The sequence below is a fragment of the Medicago sativa genome, chromosome 6 (assembly GCF_051527215.1).
Source record: "Medicago sativa cultivar Bolivia chromosome 6, Bolivia_mono, whole genome shotgun sequence".
Lineage (NCBI taxonomy): Eukaryota > Viridiplantae > Streptophyta > Magnoliopsida > Fabales > Fabaceae > Medicago > Medicago sativa.
Window position 1 is genome coordinate 30,924,881 of NC_140754.1, and position 19,066 is coordinate 30,943,946.

A 19,066-nucleotide genomic window follows, 5' to 3' on the forward strand; every position below is an offset into this window, starting at 1 on the left:
AATTCCGAATTTATTCTCTAGATCTCAAATCCCTGAATGTGATCTAATTTAAAAAGGATAAGTTAAAAAGTGAGAGTAATCACAAATTATGGCAGCATATTAACCAAATTGTGGCAGATAATTCACAAACTGAACTAAAACGGAATTGTATAGTTTAATTTGATTTTAATTTTCTTTAAACAATCTGAAATTTAAAGACATTTGTTTCACTTCTTAGGTAAGAAGACTCCAAAATATTGTGTCTCAAAAGATTCATAAGATTAGAATCTATTATCTTCATATTTTGTCAGAAGTGTATATAGTGATTTGGAATAGTCTATAAGAAGACATCATGAAGTTTTTAAGCCAAGTGTATAAAGACATTGAAAAAAAGGTCATGCTGCTATTATAGGCTAATAGGATCAATACCATTTATTTTTAATCCAATGATTAATAATCATTACACCCATAAACAGACGCATGCCCAATCCAATGATTAATAATCATTACACTCGGAAACAGACGCATGCCCAAATATGGATTAAACTCATCGTGTTGCCACAAGAATATTGGAGTGAATGCACGCTCTTGAAATAGGAAGTGACATGGGGGCCCTTCTTATCGTGGATGCTGCTACATAAAACAGAGTTTTTGGTCACTATGCATGCATCTTTGTAGACATCGACTTCCTAAAGCACATTTTTTATGAGATTTTTGTTGAAAAGGAAGGTCATGTCTTCAATGTTGAAGTACATTATGAACTCCTCCCTTTGTTTTGCTCTCATTGTCACATGATTCGTAACCGTATTTCCGCTTGCACGTGGCTGCAGCCTTAGATTTCAATGGCAAAGATTGATCACGGTTAGAAACCTTTACATATCGACCATGCTACCCCAAAAAAAGTAACGGTTCCAAAATTGAAACCTCGTGTGGATACTACTGTGGATGGTAGTTCCAAGCCCAAGAAAGATGAATATCTTACTATTGAAGAGGCTACTATTGTTGAAAACATTGCAATTGTTACCAATTAATGTCGATTAATGTATTATTGTTGACGAGGAACATATTGTCGTAGAGGAACATATTATTGATGAAGATATATGCAAGCTATTACAGTTGTGCTGAAACCTTCAAAGATTTCTTTGTTAGCAAAAGGTAGTACAATGCCCAATACTATTGTTAAACCCTTGGCCAGTACCTCTTGTAGTTTTTCTTTGCAGAACGTTTGAGATGAAGTGCTTCAAAACAGTCTCTCACACTTTCGAACGCTCGTTCTAGAGCTTGTTGAACAACGGGACTGAGAAGATATTGCTAACATGGAGGAGCCATTGATTAATGTTGATAAGCCAATGGAACAGGTTTGTGATCCAAATTAAATAGGACATTCGATTATTGAGCTTGTGCAACAGCTACCAACATAAAAAAATATATCCTATATCTACCAAATATATATATATATATATATATATATATATATATATATATATATATATCCAATTACCCCCTTCACAACAACCCTAATCTGCAAAAGGAGCTTGAATTAGCGCAGAAGCTATTGAGGGGAAAATATGTTATAATTATTTTTTGAGGGGAAAATATATTATTATTATAATTATAATTATCATTAAAATGCAAATATAAACAGATTTTGTGAACTATGTTTTTTTTTTGACAAAAACAACGATATTCATTCATTCAAATCGATAAAATACATCAGAATCAAGATCGCTAAAAACGTAAAGGATGAATCTGCGAATAAACTCACAACACCCAAGTTAATAGCATACAACGGCAAAATGCCTACAAATAATATGATAAAATCTAAATCACCAGAATACTCTTGCTTCTGGATCTGCAACGTTGACGTCCAAATCATTGATTGAATCTGTGATTGACTGAAGCTGATCTTTCAATATGAACCAACAAACACCGCAACAAGATGCCAAATCAAACAACGCCGCACAAGACGACGAACAACACAAGGTCGCATGCAGACGACGAAATAACAAAAAAAAACAAAAGAAAACGCTTGATATTTGTGAAAAATATATCACTTATTTAGATCGAAAGAAAGGGAAAAAAGATGTAGAGGGGTGATTTTAGGTCAAAAATTGACCTAAAACCACCCCTCCTCGATGAGTGAAAGAGAAAGAAAACTTAGAGAGAAGTTGTAGTTTCTCTCACTAAAAAAACTAGGGCCAGGAAAAAAAAATATCATTAAAATGCAAATATAAACAGATTTTGTGAACTAGGTTTTTTGCTTTGACCATTTCATTTTCTCTTCTGTGTATTTTTCTCCCATTTGGGTGGCTTGCTTCAACAAATTTTTCCTTTCCCCCAACTGATCCACTTTTTTAGCTGACAACACTATTATTACTAATTGTTCCTTGATTTTTTCCGCCATATAAGCCTCTTTCCCAAACAGATTTTTACTATTCTTCTCATTAATACTTGCAACAATTCTTAAAGCTGAATGTTTGTTAACCGTATAACATTTTGTGATGAAATTAGTTACCTAAATACCCAATTCTTCACCCTTTAGCCATAAAAAATTATGAAGGAAATATCTTGGTGAAATCAAAGCGCAGTTTTTGATTCCAAATCAATAGCAGCAAGGGGGCAAATATGATTCCTCTACGTTGATTCCATTCTCTCTCTCTTCTCAACCCTAATTACGTGAGTCTCTTATTCTTTTTCCTTTTTCACTTACAAGTATTATTGTGTTGAATACAAAAGGTGTTGATAATTTGACTCTATTTTGCGATCGTTTGCTTATTTAGGAAAGAGATGACTACAAATCCAAATGTTAAAGGTTAACTGCAATAGGAACCAGTGGTATGATTTCATGCAAGCTATGGTTGTTGCCGTTGAATATGTGATCCAACTGCTGAATTCCTCAGGTAAGGTTAATACATCATACGGCCTATGAAGCACGGACACTCTTGGATAAAATGTCCGACACCGACACTGACAAATAATTAGCATGTCCGTGTCTGTGTCGGTATCCGATAGTGTCCATGTCCGATGTTCTATGTTGACTCCAAATATGATTCTATTTGTTCCCTGTAAATAAGAAATAAGAATAAATAAAGGCAACTAAATTTGTTTTTGGAAAGGCCAAGGAAAATGATGTTAGAATAAAAATAAGCACCAAAAGTACCTTTAACTAGAGGTGTATAAACAGGGTTAGGAATGGACAAATGGGGTTTCAGAAAAAGCTTTGCAACTACTTGATCTTAGACCCGGGTCAACAATATATGAGGATCGTCATATTTTATTCAATTTGAATCTTTATTTATGTAACGTATTATTTTGATTGCCAAGTACATGTCAATAGTTGCAAACCAAATATAATTATGGGAACATCATCTTTTTGTGAAACCAATACCTTATACCTTATAGCGAAGCAACAAATACCTTATAGTGTTTCACTTCTTTCTTGTTTAATTCTGCAAGCGTATGTTGGATGCGCTTAGAGAATTAGTCAAGGAAGATGTGAAACACTATATGGTATTGGTTGCTTCGCTATAAGGTATAAGATATTTGGTTTCACAGAAAGTTTTGCAACTATAGTTTAAGCAAGATACACTAATTTCTTTTAAATGTTTTTGCAACTGTGATCAAGGCTACGGTAGCCTCATGAGATGCGACTATGATATTAAAACTTTCTGGACATATCTTTTGGATTGTGAGTAAGGAACACTGTCATTAACAATGTTGTTTGTTACCTATATTATAGGGGTAAAACAAACAATAATAATCCCCAAACACAAATTGAATTTCTTCTATGTATGATTTTAAAAAGATAATTATAAGTATTTTGTAATGTGAAAAAAATGATTTTAAAATATGATATTGAAATAAATGGAAGTTAAGAAAATTATTCAACATAAATTATCACTAATATAGTGGTTGTCAATTTCCGCAAAGAATATTAGACATGTGCAGCATAAATTTTGTGATAGAGATGCAAATGAAATACTACAAATTCCACTTGTTAATCTTGGTAAAAAAGATGAGATTATTTGGCGATATGATAAAAAAGGCTTATACTCGGTTAAAAGTGCATACCGAGTTTGTGTGGATGAATTGATTAAAAGAGATGCTAGCAAAGGTTGAAGGAGATTGAAACCGTTAATAGGCATTACCTATCCCTCCCAAGGTTAAGCATTTTTTATGGAGGCTTGGGAGGGATTGTTAACCAAATAGACAAAGGATGGTGAGTAAAGGAATTGATTGTCAACCAAATTTTGATGTTTGTCACAGGTACCCTGAATATAATTGGCATTTGTTTCTTGATTGTGCTGATAGTATATCGTGTTGAAAGAAACTGAATACGTGGACAACTTTGAAGAGTTTAATGATTGATGTGGAAGGCTTCCAAGATGTCTTTAACCGCATATGGAAACAACTTAATATCTCTCAAATTACTGCTTTTGTGATGACGACGTGGAGTCTTTGGAGAAAGAGAAACATACAGCTTTGGGAGGACAAGAGAGAGTGATTGAAGTTGTTATTGGCCATGCTCAAGGACTGCTCCACGCTTGGCAGCATGCTCACAAGAATTCTCGTGAACAAGTACAGCAGCAACATCAAGTTCAGCCTTGGAAGCCTCCTCCTACGGGTTTTGTCTAGTGAAATACTGATGCGGCAATTTTTGCATCGGATAAAATAATAAGCATGGAAGCCTGTATTCGTGACGAGATAGGTAATTTTATATCAGCTATGTCATCTTCAGTGTCTCTTATTCTTTTTCCTTTTTTACTTACAAGGTATTATTGTTTTGAATACAAAAGGTGTCGATAATTTGACTCTCTTTTGTAAACGTTTGCTTATTTAGGAAATAGGTGACTACATATCCAACTCGGTTTACTGCAATAAGAACCAGGGGATGATTTCATGCAAGGCATGGTTGTTGCCGTTGAAGTTGTGATCCAGCAGCTGAATTTCTTCAGGTATGTTTAATACATCTGACTCAAACTATTATTCTATTTTTTTCCTGTACATAACAAATAAAATCATATAAAGGCAATCAAAATTTGTTTTTGGACATGCAAGGAAAATTATATTAGAATGAAAATAGGCACAAAGTAACTATAACTAGGGGTGTACAAATGGGGCTAGGGATGGAGAAATACTAATTTTTATATTGTTTCGCATCTTCCTTGTTTAATTTTGCAAGTGCATCCAATAATAAAGCTCTTGCCTGCCAAAATGAATTAACGGATATGACTATTTATCCATTTTTTGGTATTTTAGTTGACAACATCTTTAACTTCCTCTCTTCCTCCCTCTCTTGTGCGTGAGGTCTGATGTGGGATGTCACGCACAAGAGAGGCAGTAAGAGACGGAGAAAGAGATGTTGCCGACGAAAATACCAAAAAGGCTATGAGTGTAGAAGTAGAACACATTTATTTATTTTTTCTATTATTATTATGGGATAAATGGTCATATTTACATGTGTTGATTCATTATGGCAGGTAACAGCTCAGATGTTGGGTGGGCTTGCAGAATTAATCAAGAAAAATGTGAAACTCTATAAGGTATAAGTCATCGTTTCACAAAAAGCTTTGCAACTATTATTTAAGCAACATACACTAATTTTTTTTTTTAATTCTTTTTGCGATTGTGATTACTCTTACCATACAAATAGCCTCATTGGCTAATTACTCTTACCATTATTAAATATTTACATCCTACTATGATTTTAATATATACAACTTTTGGATTGTGAGTAAGGAACACTATAAATAACAATGTTGTTTGTTTCCTATATTATAGGGGTAAGACAAACAATAATAATCCCCATTCAAAATATATATATTAGTACTAAATTGAATTTCTTATATATATATATATATATATATATATATATATATATATATATATATGATATTAAAAAGATAATTATAAGTATTTTGTAATGTGAACAAAATTATTTTAAAATATGACATTGAAATAAATGGAAGTTAAGAAATTTATTCAACAATAATTATCACTAATATAGTGGTTGTCAATTTCTGCAAAGTTCATTTAGTTTGTTTCTGAATACCCATTTTGTTTCAATAATGTTCTTCTGAGGTGGATTAGCAACCAGATCCCATACATCATTTCTTTGAAATTGATTGAGATCTTCTTGCATTGCAACTATCCATCCATCATCAAAAAGTGCTTCATCAATAGAAGTTGGTTCAATCGTTGTCAACAATCCCAACATAGAATGTTCATATCTGAAGGATGTTCTTGTCTTCCTAGGATTTTCTTTGTTTCTAATGATTTGATCTTCTGGATGAGAAGACTTGTACTTGAAAGTGCTTTTGGATTTAGTTGCTAGATGAGAACCATCATAAGTATATTTAGAAGCTTCTTCATCTTGATGAACTTCTGGAGTTGGATCATCTTCTGAACTTTCAGGATTGTCATCAAACTCTAAATTTTCAACAAGTTCTGAAGCTTTTCCTGTTATCTGAATATCTATAAAACTTTCAACTAGCTCTGGCATTTTGCTGTCAGGCTCTTTGTCATAAAATTTGATGTGTATTGATTCCTCAACACATCGTATTTCAGAATTATACATTATGCATGTCTTTGATCTTTCAGAGTAACCTATAAAGATTCCCTTCTGAGCCTTGACATCAAATTTCTTTAGATAAACCTTATTGTTCAAAATGTAACATGTACATCCAAACTGATAAAAGTAAAAAATACTTGGTTTTCTTCCTTGAAAGGGTTCATATGTTGTTTTGTTTAGAATTGGTCTAATATAGATTATGTTCTGAACATAATATGCTATGTCTACAGCTTCTTCTAAAAAGTACCTTGCCCAATTAGCTTCATGAATCATGGTTCTAGCCATTTCTTGTAAAGATATGTTCTTACTCTCTACAATCCCATTTTGTTGTGGAGTTCTAGGAGAAGAGAACTCATGGATAATTCCATTTTTGCACAAAAAGCTTCAAAAGGCTCATTTTTAAATTCTCCACCATGATCACTTCTGACTTTTAAAAATTTCATTTTTTTTTTTCTGACTACACTTGTGTGCAGAAGTTACTAAACACATCCATATGATTGATGCAGTACTTACTGGTGCAAAAAATTCAATCTGAAGTAGTTGTAAGGGTTTGGAAGTAGAAACAATGTCTTTAAGTTTAAAAGATAATTTCACATTTTTTTCCTTTCTGACATGCACCACAAAGTGCATCTGAGTGATATTTAATGTCTCGTAAGCCTCTGACTAGTTTTGACTTGCTAAGCTTAGAGATTAATCTTAAGTTAGCATGCCCTAACCTTCCGTTCCACAACCATTTCTCATCACTCACAGACAGAAGACAAACTACCTTCTGATCAGCCAAATCTGAAAAATGTATTTTGTAAACATTGTTTTTCCTTTTACCATTAAACATTATGGATTTATCAGTGTTGTTGATTCATGTACAGTTCTTCTTATCAAACATCACTTCATAACCACCATCACAAAATTGACTTATGGTAAGTAAGTTATGTCTTAGTCCATCAAAAAACCATACATTATTAATAGAAATAGAAGAGTTACTAATAGTTTCCATACCAATTAACCTGTCTTTCAGGTTTCCTACAAATCCCACAATTCCTCCCTCTTTCATGTTAAGAGTTAGGAACATAAACTTTTCTCCTATCATGTGTCACGAGCAACCACTGTCCAGGTACCATGATTTCTGCTTTTCCATTCCTCTTAAGTACATCCCATCTTCATCCTCAGAATCTGTTTCAGATTCTGCATCAGAATTGTTGCTACCAAAGCCATATTAGATTCTTCCTCAACTTCTTCTTTCTTAGATTCTGATTTTTTATCAAGATCATCCCATGTAGCCATCATACTTTTCTTGATCTTGTTTCTGAAGTTACCTGATTTGAAACTAGTTTTCTTTGACTTCTCCATTGACTTGTCCTTTTGCAACTCTAGATAGTCAGCAAAGAAATGATCAAGTTTCTTGCAGTTGAAGCATCTATTCTGATCGTCTTTCGTTAAACTAGATCCTTTGTAGCCATTGATTATGCTTAAGAACCTCTTGTTTCTTTTAGCGAGATACATAAGTCTTTTGGAAAGCATAACCATCTCCTCAGCTTATGGATATTCTTTAGAACCCCGAGCAGGAGATTTATCAATTTTGAGAGCTTTTGAAGACTTTCCTTTGGAATCCAGTGCTATAGACTTGGACTTCTTAGCAGGTTCATCTTCATTTAGCCCTAACTCATGACATTTGAGAGAGCTTATAAGATCTTCAAGACTGAGTGTATTCAGATCTCTTGCTTCCTCAATAGATGTCACCTTAGGTCACTACTTAGCAGGAAAGCATCTTATAATCTTGTTCACATAATAAGAAGTTACATTGCTTTTCTTCATAATCTGAAGTCCATATACTAAAGTCTGAAACCTTGAGTACATAGCCTCAATGTTTTCATCTTCATTAATGTTGTACATCTCATACTGTTGAACAAGAATATTAGCTCTGGCTTCTTTGACCTTCTTGTTTCCTTCATAGGTAGAACACAAAGACTTGAACATAGCTTTAGTAGTGGATTTGTCACCAAACTTTAAGTATTCTTTGTGAGGTAAAGCAAAAACAAGAATTCATCTGATTTTGTGATGTTTCTTGTATACTTTTTTTGAGCAGCAGTGTGTTTCTTTCTATAAACAAACTTCACCTTCTTCATCCAGTATAAGATCAACACCATCTTCCAGGATATCCCATAATTCTTTATCTATACCAATGATGTGAATATACATTCTACTTTTCCGCCAAGAAAATGTTTCAGGATCACAATTGAACATAGGTGGCTTGAAAGAACCAGATGACTTGTCATCAGTACCATAGTAATATGATACAATAGCTACAGAGGTTTCAGAATCACCACAAGCATACATGTTTTTCTCAGGATATTTTCTGTTATATTGTTAAGTGCTATTAATAGACAACAGAACCAGGCACTCTGTAACGTCCTATTTCTATTAAAGCGATAAAACACGCGAATATAACAATATTCAAGAAATAGACGCTATGTCTAACACAAAAATCCAAAATCCAAACATACATGTATATATAATATATCAACAGTCGCAGTGGAACAAAACATATAACTCCTCAAGTACATGCCATGGTCAAAATATACCAACATACAAATACTCCAAGTCCTAAACACATGGACAATAAAGTCAAATCAACAACAGACATAAGACACTAAAGCATAATCAGAGCCTGTCCTAGACTCTAAGACACGACAACGGAGAAAGCTCCCGCCATCCAAACATCCACCAAGCAAACTCACCAAGCAACTAATCCTGCACAGCGTCTACCCATCCATACAGACAGGTAGGTGGCAAAAACCACTGGTGGTAAGCATTACATCAAACATAATCCATATAAAATTTAATCAAGAACATTGAAATGAAAGATATATTCAAGAACAATTCATACACATATTCACAAGTATTCTCAATACTCATATCATTCAAGATCATTCAATATCATCATTCCAAGTTTGTATCAACAAGTGTATCATACACGTATCACAATTTCAACCATGTCAATTAACAATTAACGATTTCAATCACCATGCACAACTCAAATGTATTTCAATTCACCAACAATGTATGCAATGACTCTAGACTCATTTAGATGCATGCGGTACCATACCACCTCAAGGTCGTCACCTACGATGCAACAAAAACATCGTAATCACCTCAATTGGATATAAAATCCACCACCATCAGTCATGAATGCATGAACATATGACTCGACTACAATGCATATGTTCACACAAACAAATCACCTCAACATCACCAATACTTGTATATATGCAATCAACAACAATTCACCACCACTTAACATATATAAAATCACCACAACATCCATAATTCAAGCAACATATAGTTGTCACATATATACACCACCAATCATCCTCACATAAGGTATAACAATTTTCCATAAGGATTCATATGCAATTGGCTCTCAAAAATCATTTCAATCAAATTCGTCTCTCAAAGTCACAACATTATAAATAATTGAGCATTTAAGCCAAAACCAAGTAAACAAGTTCCAATGCCTCAACTAAGCATACCTCTAGGCCACATATGAGTGCAGTAGGGGATACCTTGGTGTTTCACCGGCCAAATACGATGAATTCATGAAAATCACAAAGTTCGTCTCACTTTATCGTTTTTACAAAAGAATTCAATTTTCAAGGCAAAACAAGTTAAACTCATTAGACCCTTTAAACCAAGTTATTTCTTTCATAAAAACACCCTTAGATGATTAAGATAAAGACCCTACACTTAGGAATAAATTCGGAAGCAATTTGGTTGAAGAAAAATGCATTTAAAAAGTTTCTGGTCAGGCAAAATCGTAGCCCGATTTCTACCCATCGTAGTCTGATGTTTTTCGTGTCGAAACACCCCAAAACCTGGTCAAAATCGTAGTCTGATGCCAAAAATCGGAGTACGATGGCTGCCTGACAGACATCATCAGATTTTTCCAATTTTCACGTTTTCGCGCGTAAAATTCAAACCGTTAACCCGTTTTCGATGCCGTTTTCGCCTACGCGCTCCTGACACTTAGCTCTATTATAATCTTCAGAAAAATTCAAGTTTCAACCATCCCAAAATCATTATCCAAGACCTCACATCAACACTCATTTTTCAAACGGTTAACACTCGAATTTTCACACGAAAATCCCGTTTTCTCGCAAACGGCTCGACTAACATAATCACAACATGAAAACAGAAATTCTACTAATTCTAACTCACCCAACAACACCAAAAACTCAGCCAACAACTTCATATACCAAAAGTTCATTTTGGTCCTTCACATGAACAACTCAACAAAATTCACCAATTCACCAAAACTCTCACAATTTTCAACAACAACAACAAATCTCATCATAATTCACAAATTCATGATACCCAATGCATCAATTCATCAACAACTCATGTTAAAACAACAACAACAACAACAACATTTGAACATGAATCCATTCATAATTCAACAACCACAACTTCACAATTCATCAATTTCATACAAAAACATACTATGTTCATATCTACCCATTTTGACATACAAATTCAACAACAACAACACAATTATCAATTAATTCATGTACATAATCATATCATCAAAATTAAGCACGAATTTCTACCACAAAATCTCAATTAACAACTTAAGTAAAGAATTAGGGATGAACTACAACTATTGATTATCCTTGAATTCTAACCCCCTTACCTTAATTTTTCACAATCTCTAGCTAGTGCTTCACTTTAGCTCCAACCATTAATTCTCTATCCTCTTCTAGCCCTCTCTAGATCCTTCTCTTCAAAACCCTTTTTCTCCTCTTGTTCTTTCTCTCTCTACCTCTCTCTAATTGTGAAAATGAAATGAAAATGTTGGTAAAGCCCCAATTTCACTACCAACTAAAGTTTATATAGACTCTACTCAATTGGGCTTAACTAACAATGTCTTAATGGGTCTAACTCATTTCTATTCTAACCCAAAATGTTACTACTCACTTAACGGTAAAATATAACACTAACGGTCACTTAATGGTAAAATAAATAATCACTCCACTCTCCAACACTAAGTAAAATAATAACTCTCACTAAGCACTAAAAATAACCTTCAGCAAAAATTACAAAATTACCCCTGCTCTCAAAATGACCAAAATGCCCCTAAGTCCAAAATGACTAAAATACCTTTCTAACACGGAATTCTATGGTCCCCAACAAAAAATACACACAGAGGCAAATAATCACATATGAGCACATATAACACACATAAAAGCAATTAAATAAATAATAAAATAAATCTAGCGAAAAATCGGGCTGTTACACACTCTAGTACCAACTGAAGGTGAGAAAAACACAAGAAGGGGGTTGAATTATGTTAGTTTTTTCTTCTTTTTAACAAGATTCCAAATTCATCCTCTGATAGAGTTCAGAGTTTGAAGAAATGTTCATAGTTAAATGCAGCGGATAATAAAGAGATAGAGAGAGAAAGAGAAGAAAGAGACACAAGAAATTATCCTGGTTCCTTCCACAATCCTGAAGTAGTCCAGTCCCGTTGTCACTTACAATAGATTTTTCACTATAATCACTCAAGATTACAATTTCTCAAGCACACAAGCAAGAGGCTTCCTATGCTCAAACACACAAGCAAGATACTTCTAATAAACAAGAATTAAAAAGAAATAATTGTTTAGTTGAACACTTGATATACAATTAGTGGTGTTCACAATAGAAAATAGTTCATACTCAAAATTTAAGAATTTCTAAGATGTGAAAGTTTATATGAAATTCTAAGTGTTGGATGTATAATAATTTGTAAATTGTTGAGTCTTCACACATAATCTTTAAATCTTCATTCCTTTATATTGAGGTATAAAAGAGACGTTGAGAGTGTGCCAACGTATTAAAGAGTCGTTAGAGAAGCTTGATAATTCAACATTGATTTTTTGCTTGATTTGGTTAATGTCCTATGAAGGAATGCATTTGAATTCTTTCCTTGAAGAGGAATTAACCGTTCTCTTCCAAAGAACACAACTGTAGCTTTGTACACTTGCACATGGGAATGTTGGAGGTAGTGGAGGTAGTGGTCATACAAAGTGTCCTTCTTGTACTATCACTTGACAATGACATCCATTGACCTTCTGATATCTTCCATTGTGCATAATCTTCAGAATAGTTCAAGCTTGATATTCAAAGCTTCAGCTCTTTGTCCTTTAGCTAGTTCCTGACCTTCAGAGTTTGGGAAGACTTCAGAGTCTGACTAACTTCAGAGTCTGGATTACCTTCAGAGTCTGGATGAAACATAGCTTCTCATGACAATTCTTGCTCTTTAATTTGTTCTTCCAGAACCAATACTTGATTAAGATATAATAAATGTTAGTCTATGGTCCTGCACACTTGAACAAATATTAGCATATCCAATTTAACTTTTAATACCTTGTTATCATCGAAACCCAAGAGGCATAGTTTAAACTTATTTTGTTCCTATATATATATATATATATATATATATATATATATATATGTATGTATGAGTTTTGCTAGAAGACACCCATGAAGGTGTTTTTTAGCAACCCACACCTCAAGGTGTGATTTTCACTTTTTAGTTATAACTTTTCTAAAATAAACCTTCATAAAAATTAGTTGGTGTCTTTTAGGAAATGCTCATAGAATAACTTGTTAAAAGACACCTTCATAAAAGGTGTCTTCTAGCAAAACGGGTTTTGATAGAAGCCACCCATGAATGTGTTTTTTATGTGAGAATAGAGTTTTTATGTGAGAATGATAGGAAAAACTGTCAACCTTTGGATAAAAACAAACGACTATGATTAAAAGTTCCATTTTAAACAACACATGTACCTCACCACACTAGATTGATTCTTAAGAACCCATTCATCATCTCCAACCTAACCATCATCAACGTTTTCCACTATGCATTGTTAACACACTTGAATCATCAATCTTGTCATTCTTCTACGTAACTCACCCTCTCTCTCTATATATCTCTCTCGCTCTCTCTCTCTCGCTCTATCTTTCTCTCTCTCTCTAAATATTGAATCACTTTCTCACTCTTTTGTCTCTCTTCCAACTTGAAATTTGGCGACCAAAAGGACAACAGAAACAATTCTAGTGATGTTCTTCGATCTCGGCCAGGCCATCACATTTGCACTCTTTTCCCATACAACCAATACATCTGACGATCCAAACAACACCTAGCTCCTCCCTATTCTCGGCCACCGACGTTGGTGATCCAACTGGCAACGAGTTCCACCGTTTTCTCACCCTCCTTATAAAGATTCCGACACTGATGACATTTCGGCAAAGAGTTGTTGTTAATGACGGGCATGGCGACGATGTCCTTCATGGAAGGGGAAAAGAATGAAAATAAAGTCAGGGAATAGGAAGAAACAAAGAAAACGTGAGAACTGTGTGTGGAAAGGGACATGTATAACTTAAATTGGTTTTTTTTTATCTCAACCATACATTTAAATCTAGGCTAAAGTGCACTTCACCCCTAACTTTCAAAAACTTGTAATTTTAGCCCCCTAAGTAAAAAAACTACAATTTTGGCCCCCTAAGATTTAGCCCCTTTGCATCTTTAGTTCTTTTGGTCAATTTTGACTTATTCAACACCTACGTGGCAGGCCACGTGTGTAATTAATTAATTTAAAAATTTAAAAAACCACATAATATTTTTAAATTAAATAAATGAAATTAAAAAAATAAAAAAATCATAAAATTGGAATAGAAAAGGAAGAGGCGTGATCTTGATGAACCCAACACAACACCCTCATCTTCTTCTCCTTCTCTTTCATCTTTTTCACCCAACACTCATTCTGAAATCACAACTCTCAAAAATTTAACCCAAAATAGTTTCATCATCATCATCATCATCCAACATTAACACAAATTTAAACCCAAAAATTCATCATTTACTAAAGTTCATAATATACATTTAAACCCATAATCTACCCCATTAATGAAACCCAGAAATTAAAAAATAACCACAATGAACATAAATCAAAACAATTTTATCATTAATCATTACAATCCACAACCAGAGAAGACCTTGAGGACTAGAATCTCTCAAAGCAGGAGTATCAATCCGATGTGGAATGAGGATTTGATGTTTGTGGCTGCAGAACCATTTGAAGAGCCGCTCATTTTGAGTGTGGAAGATAGGGTTGCGCCGATTAAAGAGGAACTGCTAGGAAAGTGTGTAATTCCCTTACAGATGATGGACCGGAGACTCGATCATAAACCTGTGAACACTAGGTGGTTCAATATTGAAAAACATGTTGTTATTATCACTAGTGCAGAAAACACTTTTTAAATCAGGTGAATATGACTTTTTAAATCGGGTGAACTTCCGATTTATAGGTGGCCGATTTAAAAAGTGTATTTGATTTTAAGTCAGCCCCCTTTACCCGATTTAAAATCGTTTAATTTAAATCGGTTGAACCCATCTAAAATCTTTTAATTTAAATCGGTTGATACCATTTAAAAAAGGCTAACAAGAGTAAAAAATCTTTGAATTTAAATCGGTTCACCCCATTTACATTCTCTCTATATTTTAATTTTTTTATACACGATTATGGTACTAAATATAATATGAAATATCATATGATCAATGAAGGTATAAAACAATAATATTAATTTAGTAAAACTTAATGTGTGCTTACTAGTACATGTCAAATTACAAAATAATTCTGGACCACAATGTCTCGTCATGTAAACATAAAAAATAAGAGAATATTGTTCATCTAACAAAATAAGCTATTAACATGACATGGACAAGGTTACTAGAAGAAATCAATTCACTAGCTTTAGAACCTAGAATTTGCAAAGTCTTATCAACGACCTTCTATTTTTTCTCCTTGCCAATAACCTCACTATGGCCCAAAGCATCAACTGAATCAAATGCAGTAATCATTACTTGAACCTGTACAATTAAGAAAACATGTTTTAGACTCTACTTATATTTTCATTTTATAAATTCAGCATTATATGAAAACTGCAGCCACTGGAACAAATCCAGCTTATATGAAAACAACATTATATGGAACAAATTCAGCATTATTGTTTTAGACTCCATATCCAGCTTGAAACAAAACAAATGAATCTATCTATTCCCAAAACACTCATTTAGCATACAAGGGTTTTCAGCGGTTCTTCCTAGATACCACCACATACACGACATGACCTTTACATTATCTACAACCAATTACAAAAAGAAATAAATATATTGAATAGACTCATTCTTAACCATGTAGATGAAGTTTAAACTCATATTTCTATAATAGAACATACACGTATTTTTTGAAAGAAAACTAAGAATTGAAGTGACTCTGTTTAGACTACATACATTGGTTAACATACTTAGAATTAAAACTATGAGCAGATTACCTTTTCTATCAATCTTTAGCCAGATATGTTATCTACAACTCACTAATATTTCTAAACTTGCATCTACATATTTTTAAAATCTCTTAACAAACAAAGAATTAAAACTATGAACAGATTACCTTTTCTAACATCTATAAAATATTAGGTCAACTCGACGGTAGTCACACTGGAAAGATAGGATCTTCATAACCATGCTGTAATAGAACTATTGCGATAAGTAAATGACAGTCCGCCCTATAATTAACGTACGATTTACTCATGGATATTACTCCTTGAAGAACACCTGATGTTCCACCCAAGACAGGAAGCAGTGCAAAGAGCAAACCGACAGCACAATCCTGACAAAAACCAATAACATCGAATAATGAATTTCAAAGTATATCTGAGAGAAAATTTTAACAAATATATCAGTGTCGTTGATAGCACTAATCTCCACTCTTTCTACACAACTGCAGCAACAATGTTTCAGTCATTCATTCATGTGCATCTATAAATATAAAAGTGATAGTACATACCTGCAGAATCAGGGTTCCAATTATAACCTGACCATGAAGGGCATTGACACTGTTCCTTTCCATTAAGAATTTCAAGACCTATGGGCCAAAGAAGAATAAAAGCAAATTCAAAGAATTTGATGAGGAAATGAAATTTTCAAAGAGAAATTTTCAAAAACAGGGAAGTTTCATTCAACCATACCAAGTCAATTAGAAGAAGTCTAACTAAACAAAAAAAAAGGAACTAAATCTACAAAATGTATCAACATATTATCCATTCACATACCACCAGTCAGCATTGCTTTAAACTATGACCAGAGCACAATAGAGAAGCCATAAATATTATCACATACCAACATATTTAAGTAATTAAGTGTAAAATTCAACACAATTTTTATCAATTCTTGAAGTGTTGATTTTTCCTTTCAATCTTATGCCCCTATCAATGACATATTATTATCATATGATCAAAATTCTTATAATCTCTTACTCTGAAGTTGTCTATTTCCTCCCTCGATTTCTACTTATTTGGTCTAGTTACTAAGCATATTGCAACTAATACTTGGACCCTAAAATCAGGCCACCACCTTCTAACAAAAATAACTTCATACTTTCTCTGGTTGAGTAATTTGATTAACTCTTCCTTTACTTGGTTGGAACTTGAAACACTGATGTCTCTAGAACATAAAAATATTACTATGAATCACCACCTTCTAAATGCAACATATATCAACAGAAATATTAATTCATAAGGAAAAAAAAAGAATAACAATTCAATAAACTATAGTAACAACCAACTCACAAGTTCCAACATTGTTTTGTCATCTGCAACGATGTCATTTTTAGTGAGCTACATCAATTTCACGTGAACACTTATAATTAATTGCAAAACAGTTCCAACAAAATGCATTACCGATTTGACAGCAACATAAACAATGTCATCTGTGGTGCACCAAAGCCAGGAACCATCAGTACCTTTACCTTTTCCTTGGAAGATGTCTGAAATTGTGGTGCTCTAAAAACCATGCTCCTCAATACAAGCAGGTGTAGCAGACTCAAACCGTGAAAAGGAAACTGGCTGCAAAAGGGGATTCACCGTGCGGACTCGTTGCAAAACAGCATTTTTAATGACCTTCCCGTTTGACAAAAATGATCGCAATCCTGCTTGCATTTTGGCTGTCTAATAATCAAATAGTGTCTCTTAGAATTTCAATGTAGTTATTTATAATGCACATATTCATGCAAGAAAAAGGTGACGAGTTTTGAGGATAACCAATACATACATATAAGCCAACCCTCTAGAATATGAAATTTATAAGTGATTCTGGAATCACGGAATCTATTACTAAAATTCGAGACAGATACAGTAAATTCACCCTTCATGCCAACAATATTGAACTAATGAAAACATCAAACGGACATCGATAGCTCTAAACTTTTCAAACAAAACTCAGAGATTGCACCAAATCCAATACATAAATAGATTTTATCAAATGTTCTTCGCCACAACCAGTTATCTAATATACATATTTTTGTATCAAGTTCTGTTTAACCGTGGATATAAACAAGAAAAGATAAAATGAAACAAAAAAAGTAAGTAAAAGCATCCACAAGATCATACAGAATTTCCAATGATAAATCAATCCATGGAACTTCTATAGTACGAATCATATAGAGTTCCTTTAGTACATAATTATGAATAGTAGAATTGAAATCCCAATTACCAAGTCAAAATCAAAACTTCACCCACCCTAAGCAACAAAAAATCTAAAAAACCATTGAAAACTACAGAATAAACCCAAGCAGCGAATGAAAGAAGAATTCACAAACACAAAATCATCAATCAATAATACAATAACAAAACCCCAAAACTTTCACTGTCTCTCACAATTTCATTCTGACAAAAAAAAATCAACTTTATCGATCCACACACACATAAAAATTCCAAATTTCCAACAATCTTTACATTCAATCCAGTAATTCAAAGAAGAAAACCCTATCTTACAATTGAAATTCTCAAATGAAACCTTAATTACGAATTTCTCACATGCAACTAAAGAAAGATGAACACGGAAGGAGAAAGAGTGAACCTATGAGTCATTCAATCGTAATGTGGCGACGTCGACCGAAAGTGATTCGACAGTTGGTTTGGGTAACGGTGAGGGATTTGCAGAGAATAGAGGGTTTCAGTGAGGGCGAGGGCTTTGGTGAGGTTTCGCACAAACCTTGAGGTGATGAGTGGGTTTCGCGACGGAGGTGGGTGGATGTGCGGGTTTCGCGACGGCGGCGGGTTTGATGGTTAATAAGAGGGTCGATTGATGAGAGTTGGCTGAGATTTGGATCTCGCACAGGAATGGGGTGAGGGAAGGGTGAGAAATTAGGTTTGGGATCTGATGAATTTGGGTTTGAAATCAATATTATGTTAAAGTTTTATTTTAATTTTAATATAAAATTGTTTTTAAATCGGGTTACACAATTTAATATTTACTGTTGTCAAAATCTTTTCTTGTCATGGGTTTTTAAGTCAAGTGGATTGCATCCCATTTAAAATCTCTGAGTTAATAAGTGTTTTTTGTACTAGTGTATGGAAGGGGACAAGAAGAAAGAAATCAAGTTTGCAAGCAGGATTCATATAAGGGTATGTCTAGAAGGT

The 19,066-nt window shown here is 33.7% G+C and overlaps 2 protein-coding genes and 1 long non-coding RNA gene across 8 annotated transcripts; 1 reads left to right on the plus strand and 2 right to left on the minus strand.

Moving 5' to 3' along the window:
• Nucleotides 1–2,430: 2,430 nt before the first annotated feature.
• LOC146914491 (uncharacterized) lies at nucleotides 2,431–5,780 on the plus strand. The gene is made up of 5 exons (XR_015014228.1): nucleotides 2,431–2,655; nucleotides 2,760–2,879; nucleotides 4,246–4,687; nucleotides 4,820–4,934; nucleotides 5,460–5,780. It is a non-coding gene; the product is annotated as an uncharacterized LOC146914491 (long non-coding RNA).
• A 212-nt stretch (nucleotides 5,781–5,992) lies between these two features.
• Nucleotides 5,993–6,835, minus strand: LOC146914492 (uncharacterized). Its single transcript, XM_085721078.1, has one exon. The coding sequence runs from the start codon at nucleotides 6,833–6,835 to the stop codon at nucleotides 5,993–5,995; it is 843 nt and encodes a 280-aa protein (XP_085577204.1).
• An 8,302-nt stretch (nucleotides 6,836–15,137) lies between these two features.
• LOC146914493 (K(+) efflux antiporter 4-like) lies at nucleotides 15,138–18,944 on the minus strand. 6 transcript variants are annotated; one of them, XR_015014226.1, is made up of 5 exons: nucleotides 18,504–18,854; nucleotides 17,327–17,593; nucleotides 16,435–16,512; nucleotides 16,169–16,257; nucleotides 15,138–15,455 (listed from the first exon to the last, which is right to left on the minus strand). XR_015014226.1 is itself a non-coding variant. In XM_085717353.1 (4 exons), exons 2-4 carry the CDS (start codon nucleotides 17,437–17,439, stop codon nucleotides 16,081–16,083), a joined length of 300 nt encoding a protein of 99 aa, XP_085573479.1. In that variant the 5' UTR covers nucleotides 17,440–17,574; nucleotides 18,504–18,943; the 3' UTR covers nucleotides 15,948–16,080. The 6 variants fall into 6 exon arrangements, 3 of the variants coding, with proteins under 3 accessions (XP_085573479.1, XP_085573478.1, XP_085573477.1); XR_015014227.1 differs by having other exon boundaries at nucleotides 16,435–17,589; nucleotides 18,504–18,944; XR_015014225.1 differs by having other exon boundaries at nucleotides 16,435–17,593; nucleotides 18,504–18,939.
• Between the last annotated feature and the right edge of the window lie 122 nt (nucleotides 18,945–19,066).

Excerpts from the sequence above, each read along its gene's own strand:
- LOC146914492 (XM_085721078.1), bottom strand. The coding sequence starts at position 6,835 with ATGGCTAGAACCATGATTCATGAAGCTAATTGGGCAAGGTACTTTTTA.
- LOC146914493 (XM_085717353.1), bottom strand. The coding sequence starts at position 17,439 with ATGGTTTTTAGAGCACCACAATTTCAGACATCTTCCAAGGAAAAG. Across the intron at positions 16,513-17,394 it reads AGACATCTTCCAAGGAAAAG|GTCTTGAAATTCTTAATGGA; the intron begins GTAAAGGTACTG and ends TTTGGCCCATAG. Across the intron at positions 16,258-16,434 it reads TTGGAACCCTGATTCTGCAG|GATTGTGCTGTCGGTTTGCT; the intron begins GTATGTACTATC and ends GGTTTTTGTCAG.